We start from the raw sequence: 10006 nt of genomic DNA, 5'->3' as shown, positions 1-10006 counted from the left end.
ATCTAAAGTTCCTATGTGTTTTCATACCATTTGCTCTTAGTAATAAAATAATATATATATAAACATATATATATATATACATATATATATTGCCTATATTGATTTCCATAAATCACTTTTTACTCCGATGCATGGTGTCCACTACAGTTGACACATTTCAAAATTCAATATATTAAAAAAAAGTTACTGACATGATTTTTCACTTGTTTAAGAGTAAAAATAAACTTTTTTTTTTTTTTTACCTTGTGATTTAATAATTCATGCATGACAGGGTTGAAGGCCAACCAAAATTAAATTGTATTTGTTTTGTCTGCTACAAGAACATATCTGCTCTCTGAAAAGGGCACCACTAACATCCGTTAGCAGACTTGATAGCAGCACATTAAACAGCATATAAACATACCTGCAAATGTCACTTCAGACCCATTAGATGCTGGTTTGTTCTTACTCTTCATTATCTCTGCTTACAACACGCTGTCTGTCTACAATTTGTAGCCACAGCAGTTTGTTTACTTTGTCTACATTCTTTACAGTGTAACACTGGTAGCCTGCCAGCTGCTGTCAATCAAACACAGACACTGACACGCCTCCCCAGCTGCTGTCAATCAAACACAGACACTGACACGCCTCCCCAGCTGCTGTCAATCAAATACAGACACTGACACGCCCCCCTAGCTGCTGTCAATCAAACACAGACACTGACACACCTCCCCAGCTGCTGTCAATCAAACACAGACACTGACACGCCTCCCCAGCTGCTGTCAATCAAATACAGACACTGACACGCCTCCCCAGCTGCTGTCAATCAAATACAGACACTGACACACCTCCCTAGCTGCTGTCAGTCAAATACAGACACTGACACGCCTCCCCAGCCGCTGTCAATCAAACACAGACACTGACACGCCTCCCCAGCTGCTGTCAATCAAATACAGACACTGACACACCTCCCTAGCTGCTATCAATCAAATACAGACACTGACTCACCTCCCTGGCTGCTGGCAATCAAATACAGACACTGACACGCCTCCCCAGCTGCTGTCAATCAAAGACAGACATTGACACACCTCCCCAGCTGCTGTCAATCAAATACAGACACTGACACGCCTCCCCAGCTGCTGTCAATCAAATACAGACACTGACACACCTCCCTAGCTGCTATCAATCAAATACAGACACTGACACGCCTCCCTAGCTGCTATCAATCAAATACAGACACTGACACACCTCCCTAGCTGCTATCAATCAAATACAGACACTGACACACCTCCCTAGCTGCTATCAATCAAATACAGACACTGACACACCTCCCCAGCTGCTGTCAATCAAAGACAGACATTGACACGCCTCCCCAGCTGCTGTCAATCAAACACAGACACCGAACCCACCCCCCACCCTCACTCTAATACATTACATACATGACATTACTTTCAACTGCAAAGAAGGAGGATTAAATGTGGTTTCATTTGGACTTTAAAAGTTGGGATTTAAAGTTAATTCTTGACCTTTAACAAAACTTGACCAAAAGCACCATTTAGTAGTTGCTCTGGGGCCTTTGATTTTATCAAATGATCTTTTCCAGCAAATGTCAACTTCCAAGCCAACATGGACGAGACATCCTTACTAACCTTAGTTTGTATACAGAAAAATGGAAATTTGTAATCTATAATACCATGACAACAAACTCCCGCTGCTGGTGAGGATCATGTGATATGATCAAAAGCTGATGAGCAGACAGTTGTTGAGAATGTTAATTTATTTTCTTCTTTCCCTGCAGAGACTCTCATCTGAGCATGCTGACCTGATCCAAAATGGGTGACCCGACCAACAACAGCTTGGCTCTAGCAGACTACTTACTGGGCAGCGAAAACCTGGACTACGAGATTCCTCTGGATGAGATCCCGGACACCACGCAGGGCCGGGCCTTCTTCGTGGCCACCATCGTCATCGCGGTGGTGTTGGTGGGCATCATGCTGATCTGTGGAATTGGGAACTGTTTGTTCATCGCCAGCCTCGCCCGCTACAAGCAGCTCCGCAACCTGACCAACCTGCTGATCGCCAACTTGGCCGTATCGGACGTGCTGGTGGCGGCGGTGTGCTGCCCCTTCCTGCTGGACTACTATGTGGTGAAGCAGCTGTCGTGGGATCACGGCTTGTTGCTCTGCGCCTCCACAAACTACCTGCGCACCGTCTCGCTCTACGTGTCCACCAACGCTCTGTTGGCCATCGCTGTGGACAGGTGAGTCTCCCTGTAGTCCACCAAGGAGGTTATTGATTCTGTTTGGTTGTTTTTTGATTGGTTGGTTCACAGAATATCTCATAAATTGCTGGTTTACTGTAAATTAAATCTGGCAGAAAGTAAAGGCCTCAGTATAAAACTGACAGATCTTTAACGTGGTCTTAAACCTCCCCTCACACAATGCCTCCAACATTTTTGGTAACTTTCCGAACCAGCTGTTCATCTCCTAATATTCACACAACAGGAGTGGATGGGAACAAGCATTAATTTGTATTTTCTTTTGCCAATTTACTTGAAATTTGATTAAACTACATTTGGAGGGAACTTGACATAAAAAGGACTATTGCTGAGAACTTTAATTGCTGTGGATGTTTTTCTCTCCATTGGACTGAAGAGGGCAACAATGAGTCAGTTCTGATCAAACTTGCTTTTTCAAACAGTATGTTTGGATTTTACAAGAGAAAACACTATTCAATGGGATGAATCCCAGGCTGACATCTACACTGTGGATGAGACACAGTGGCATATGGGGCTAGTGCTGTGGTTTCCAACTGTTGGAAACTGCTCTTGAATGAAGCAATGGTAATGTTAATTTTTACCCTTCATCGTATGTTACGGCTATGATGTGGATTTGTGTTGTGAACAGTTCAATCAAATTTGTCTTATTTCATAGAAGAAAAATGTCAGGAAGCACCCAGTTGGAAAAACATGTAGATCTTGTAAAACCACAGTAGTAAGAAATTAAACCATCAACTAATTAGGGTGCTAAAATAAGTTTTATAGTACTGGGGTGGTGGCATTTGAGGAAAAGTAATGGGGTCATTAAAGGGGACAATGCTTTTTGTCATTTTTTTTACATGCTGTTACGATGATAATGGTCAAAGTTTCAAAAACTTGAGGTTAACGTATATAAAACGTATATAAAAATGCTTCCTGTAAGACAAAAGTCAACCTGCTCTAAACACTTCATTTACAAAGTTACCTCTACTTCCTCCTTGTGACGATGTCAGATCTTTCACGCATGTATCTGCTCTGTAGCCTTGTTGCTGAGGTTGTTGCTAAGGTTTTTCCATGTGTTGTTTGCGTTGTCCACTCGCATGTTTTGGATCAAATTCAGGCTCCAACATGTACGGATGGATTTGAGAAGTTGACATTTGGAGTAAAGAAGGAGAAAAAGAAGTGAAATCCTGCTACTATAGTTTGTTTACGTAGCCTCCGGAGCCGGAGGAAGCTTCCTGAAAGCTGACCAATCAGAACAGAGTGGGCTCATCAGGAGGCGGGGCCTTAAAGAGACAGGAGCTAAAACGGCCTGTTTCAGACAGAGGCTGAACTGAGGGGCTGCATAAAGGACCAGTAGAAGATAAATAAGGAGTTTTTAACTGGAAATCATACAAAGATATTCCAGTAGAGCCCCAGAATATAAATATAGAGCTGGACATGTGAAGTGTTTTAAATCAAAAGGGTTCATCCTTTGAGAAGCAAGAATGTGATCAGGACAGTTCATGGAAATCTGCCTGTTTCATGTTGATATTTCATTAGGATTTATCTTCTGGGGATGATAAATATCCCAAGTAAATTTAACTGATATCTGTTGAGTAGTTGTGCAGATGTAAAGTAGTGTCACAGGAAATTTTTATCTGTATGTTTCTTTTTACTTTTCTTCCACATTTTCTTCTTTTCTCTCTTTCCCTTCCCCCACATTACTCTTTTCTTAGATAATAAAATTCTCATTACTTTCCTCCACTTTCATCTTTCCTCCTCCACCCTTGTTTCCCCACCTCCATTAACAGCACTCTGCTGTCTCCCTCTTAACCCTCTCTCTCTCTGTTTATGTGTGTTCCACTTAACACCTTCATGCTTATTCCTCCTGCATGTAGATGACTGTCAGCTGTGACCAGATCATGTTTACGGCATGTATATGTGTGTGTGGGAACAGACGAACGCCTCGTTCTAGTTTGTTTGTGATAACCATGGTTTGTGTAAAAACTGTGCAAGATGTGAAACACGCCTCCTCTGCAGTGCTACAGTAACTGCAGCACTGAGGAACAAACTGTACATAGAAAACATTTCATGAGGGATTTTAGCCACATAAGCTGTGCTGCTTTAAGGATGAAGATGTTGGTCCGACTGTCTGTTCAACTCTTTGGTCCAGAATGATTTTTTTTTTAACATTTTTATTTCACAGTTTCAAGGAACACAGGAACACATAGAGGAATACAGAAAATAAGACAAAAATAAATAGATTAAAAATAAATAAAGATAAATACAGCAGTGGAAGAAGATCCTTTACTTAAGTAAAAGTACCAATAAAACAATGTAAAAATACTCCATTACAAGTAAAAGTCCTGCATGAAAAATCCTACTTAGGTAAAAGTACATAAGTATTATGAGCTTGATGTAGTTAAAGTATTGCAGTAAAAGTACATAAGTATTATGAGCTTGATGTAGTTAAAGTATTGCAGTAAAAGTACATAAGTATTATGAGCTTGATGTAGTTAAAGTATTGCAGTAAAAGTACATAAGTATTATGAGCTTGATGTAGTTAAAGTATTGCAGTAAAAGTAGTGGTTTGGTCCCTCTGACTGATATATTATTATATATGACATCATTAGATTATTAATAGTGAAGCATCAGTGTTAGAGCAGCATGTTACTGTTGTAGCTGCTGGAGGTGGAGCTAGTTTACACTACTTTATATACAGTTAGCTAGTTTAGTCCAGTGGTTCCCAACCTAGGGGTCGGGCCCCTCCAAAGGGTCAGCAGATAAATCTGAGGGGTGGTGAGATGATTAATGGGAGAGGAAAGAAGAAAAAACAAAGTTCTGATACACAAATCTGTTTTCAGTTTCTGGACTTTTTCTCTAATCTTTGATTTTTGCTGAAATATTGGATCATTTGAACATTTATTGAAATGAAAGCATGTGAGAAGTTTAGAGGGAAAAATCACTATTTGGTGGAGCTGTTAACAACTCATAGACATGTGAAATGTGACCCCGACTACACACTGCTTTTTGTAAGACGTCAAAAGACAAAAAGGTTGGAAACCACTGGTTTCATCTTTAACAATGTGTTGTATTTTAAAAGCTTGTTATATTATCCATTGTGTCAAATGTATCATTCAGCTGAATGGGAAAAATGTTCACATCAGCCTTCTGGTTGTAGTTCCTCGTCAGAGATATTAGAAATTTCTGCTGCAATATCTCCCAGTTAATGAAAAGAACCACAGAAGTGTTGATAGTTGTGGCAAAACGGCTGCATCTGCTGGCAGTTACATCTAAATAATAACCAATATTGACTCTAATTTAATGAGCTACAGTTCAGCTTTTTAAATCTGGTTTCACTTGATAACAAGCTGCTAAGCTTTAGTGAAGCATCATATAGCTATCCCTATCCATGTTTACCTTCCTGTGTGTTTGTCAGTCACTTGTGAAGCATTTTGAATTGCATTCGACTTGTATGAAAGCTGCTGCTTGGGTTGATTGATTGATAGATCACTATTATTAGCATGCAGCAGGCAGACCTCTATTCAGCTGAACTTTCTCATTCAGTTTTCAGAGCCTTGTCAGTCAGCTTTGATGACACATTTTTAAACCTCAAAACAAGTATTGAAGCAGGTGATATTGTGCAGGATGTCTGGGTTTCTCCACGTCAAACAGACCTCAGGACTCTGAGGACGGTCTGACCAGAGATGATTTATCTTCTGCTGTGATAAAAGCTGCTTCTGGGCTTCCCCTAAGCTTCTGAATTAAATCCATCGTTGGCTTTCACCAATGATTCATTTGTCATGGCTGACATCCCTACCCTGTTTAAATAGCATCTGCAGAGCGGAAAGATGGATAATCACTATGTATCTGTGTTGTAAGAGTTGTTCCGGTTTCCCAGAGAGTCTCTGAGTGTTCACAGCCAAACATCTGGCAGCGTGTCTGATTGTGTCCTTCTCAGATCTGGATCAAGGGTACGAGACTTCTGCAGCTGATAACAACAGAGAACATCAGATCTGACAATCATGAGCTCATTATAGTGTTCTGGTTTGCTTCCAAAAGGAGACACCAACAGTGTGCAACACTTACATCAAATACAGCTTTCAATGTTGATTATTACGCCTCCTTTAAAAGCGCAAAACAATTCTGAATCAAGTCGAACACCCACATGGTTGTCAGGCAGAAAAAACAACTTCAAACAAGTCGTGTCTGCATGTGATGATGTCTTTAAGAGGCAGAAAAAAGATAAAAGCTCAAACAATTACTCTAATAGTCTGATAGATAGAAAAAAATAATTGAAAAATGTGAATATTTGCTGGTTTTCTCCAGAAACAGTTAATGAATCTCTTTAGGTTTTGGACATTAGATTGGATAAAACGCATAATTTAAATGTCAACTTTTTTCATTATTTCTGACATTTTTTGACTCATTTCATCAGGAAAATCATCAGTAGTTTGTACAATAATGAAAATATTTATTAGTTGCAGCCCCTCAGTTCAGATTCTGTCTGAAACAGGCCGTTTTAGCTCCTGTCTCTTTAAGGCCCGCCTCCTGATGAGCCCACTCTGTTCTGATTGGTCAGCAAATAAAAGAAAATCACAAAAAGCATTGTCAAATTTTCCCTTAAAGACAAAAAAACCCCAGTTCAATTCAAAGTTTTGAATGAGGAGAGTTGAATTTTGTGATTAATGCAATGATATTTAATTTCTCTTGGAAGTGAAAATCAACATTTGTTGAGGAGAGAAACAGAGAAAGACTTTGGTGATTATACCCCAATGTGTTTAATTTTCAGTTGGACTCAAGAAAAGCACTTGAAATGAATGATCTAAAACTTAAGTTTATTTGGAATAGGGCTGCAACCGAAGATTATTTTCATTATCCATTAATCTGCATATTATTTCCTGGATTGGTTGATCACATGTGAGGAACAAATGTTTCACACTTGTTTAAAAAATGATTAATTGATCATCAAAATAATTTCTAATTCGGAAAGCTTTAGCACTGCTTGCTTTGATAGATGTAGTTTTGCCGGAGTCAAGTTTGTCAAATCTCTACAACGGAGGTGGTGAGTGCAAAGTTAGTATGATCCATAGTCCATAGTCAGAATGGACACAATTATGAGAATAATTGGCAAAATTTGAAAAAAAATGGAATTTTCCTTTGATGAAAATAAATCAAATCAACCACATCTGTTTGTCATAAAAGATGAGACCACACTGCTCTCCCTCTGTCTGCAGGTACATGGCGATCCTCTACCCTCTGAAGCCTCGTATGAAGCACCGGACGGCCTACTGCGTGATCCTGACGGTGTGGATCGTCCCCATCTTCATCTCTATCCCATCTGCCTACATGGCCTCTGAGACGACCTACCCTCACGTGGAAGGTCAAACCCAGAAGACCTTCTGCGCCCAGATCTGGCCCGTGGACCAGCAGGTTTACTACCGCTCCTACTTCCTCCTCATCTTCGTTCTGGAGTTCATGGGCCCTGTGACCGTCATGTCCGTATGCTACATCCAGATCTCCAGGGACCTGTGGTTTAAGAATGTTCCGGGTTTCCAGACGGAGCAGATCCGGAAGCGGCTACAGAGGCGACGGAGGACGGTGGTGGTGTTGATTCTGGTGCTGGTCGCCTACGTCCTGTGCTGGGCGCCATATTACGGCTTTGCCCTGCTGCGGGACTTTTACCCCACCCTCATCTCCAGGGACAGGAACTCGCTGGTGGCTTTCTATATCATCGAGTGCATCGCCATGAGCAACGGGATCATCAACACGCTCTGCTTTGTGAGTGTCCAAAACAACACCAAGCGCCTGAAGAAGGCGGGCAAGTTCCCGCTGAAACTGGTGACCTTTGTGGCTGCCAAGTCAGTGGATGAAGGGGAGGCACGCACCTCATCCCTCCGAGTGACGGAGGATGCGGAAGGAGGTCGGCTGAGGTAGACTTTGAACGTTCAAGCAGCAGCTTAAACATCAGGAATCACATCATAGTGGCGCACAAAAGGAATCATATTACCAGCTGGAGCGCCAGAACATGTGCGTTGAAGGTGGGAGATACCGGCTGAGCTTCACGCAATAACGAATCCAGAAATAAAAAGATGAGGCAGCTGCTCTGCATCCGGAGGTTCCAGCAGCTCCAGGTATCCGGAGAAGCTGTACTGTGTCCGCAGCGTCCAGAGTTCCCACGCTTTTCATGGAGTTATCTTTAAGGATTCATCCGATAAAGTTGCAGGGAATTAATGGACACAACACTTGGATAGACATGAAACTCTTCTGAATCATCAGCACATGACAGTGAAACGCTGAGCTAAAAAGTCAAAAGGTACAAGACTGTGTACATAACAACTTTAGGAAAAAGTCAACTACAAATCACAGAGAGCACCGCTGCAAGAAACATCCAATCAGAGAGCTTCTCTGAGATCCTGTTTCCAGTCAGCTGATTAATTCATATTTTGGATCAATGGTGACAGTTACAGTCACAGTGACGAAATACTCTGGAAATGCCACAACTCTGATTTCACAGCACTGGCAGGTGTCTTCAGCTGCTGAGGCTCATGGGTACTGTAGTACTAACAGGAAAGAAGAGGATTTCTCATAAACAAACACAGATGTTTATAACTGACATTATAGAATGGTTCAATAATCCAGGAGACTCCTGAGTGTCTATGCTGAGGAACATTGAGATGCAAATTGAGTGCAAATTTCAGTCGGAAAAATATGCTCATATGTCAGAGTGAATTCCAGGGCGTCATTTTCTTGCACATTACTGGACCACTCATTGCTTTTCAGGATATTTTTGGTGTATTTTGGCATTTTCCAGGACTTTTTCCACGAAAACATCTTTTCCACTGACAAAAACCTTCAGTGCCATTCTTTACTCTTCTTTCAATGATGAAATACTCTCCAGTTCTGATATAACTGATGCTATAGCAGCATCTACACTGCCATTGTTGTTTTGAACGAACAGTCACTTTTCGCTGTTGTCACACCTAAACCACGCCTGCAGCTGCCAGAAACCTGACAAGATGGATTCTCGTGTGATCTCGCAAATCCAGCTGCCTCACAAGGTAACAAGAATCCTGCCAGTTTGACGTCTTAAAGCACGGGGACAAAGGTGTGTTTCAATGACGATGATGCGTTACATCACAGCATCAAAGCTTCAGTGGAGACACTGTGGACTGTTTTTGTGTTACATGTGGGAAAACCACCTGGGGGATTTTTGCATGTGTGAGAAAAATTCTTGGATTCTTGTTACTTGTTGTAAAAGTTTTTACTGTGTTTGTACATAAGAGAACTTGCAAATGTTTGCTGTTTAAAGGAAAAGTCTGGTGAAACTCCATATTTTTAGCAATGGTATTCAGTTTTAGCCAGTCATGTTCCCCAGATGATGGATCCTACTATGATGATCCCCTGAATGTTCCTCTAGTGCCACCTTGAGGTTGACACTTTTGTCTTTTACTGAAATATCTCAAGAACTATTGGATGTATTGCCATGAAGTTTGGCACACATTCAGACAAGTGACATATCAAAGGAAAAACCAACATAAAGTGTCTTACTAAGGTGTTGGACCACCAGAACAGCTTCAGTGTGCCTTGGCATTGATTCTACAGTGTCTGAACTGTTCTGGAAGGATGAACACCGTTCATCCAGAAGATATTCCCTCATTTGGTGTTTTGATGATGGTGGTGGAGAGCGCTGTCTAACAGTTCAAAATCTCCCTATTGGGTTGAGATTTGGTGACTGTGACGGTCATAGCATATGATTTACATCATTTTCATACTCATCGAACCATT

The 10006-nt window shown here is 41.2% G+C and overlaps 1 protein-coding gene across 1 annotated transcript; it reads left to right on the top strand.

Moving 5' to 3' along the window:
- Positions 1 to 1780: 1780 nt before the first annotated feature.
- On the top strand, positions 1781 to 10006 carry prokr1a (prokineticin receptor 1a). The gene is made up of 2 exons (XM_044342901.1): positions 1781 to 2239; positions 7456 to 10006. Exons 1-2 carry the CDS (start codon positions 1812 to 1814, stop codon positions 8153 to 8155), a joined length of 1128 nt encoding a protein of 375 aa, XP_044198836.1. The 5' UTR covers positions 1781 to 1811; the 3' UTR covers positions 8156 to 10006.

This window comes from Thunnus albacares, chromosome 3, assembly GCF_914725855.1.
Source record: "Thunnus albacares chromosome 3, fThuAlb1.1, whole genome shotgun sequence".
Taxonomy (NCBI): Eukaryota; Metazoa; Chordata; class Actinopteri; order Scombriformes; family Scombridae; genus Thunnus; species Thunnus albacares.
Note: the sequence above shows the minus strand (reverse complement) of the source record. Positions and strands in the feature narration are given on the sequence as shown.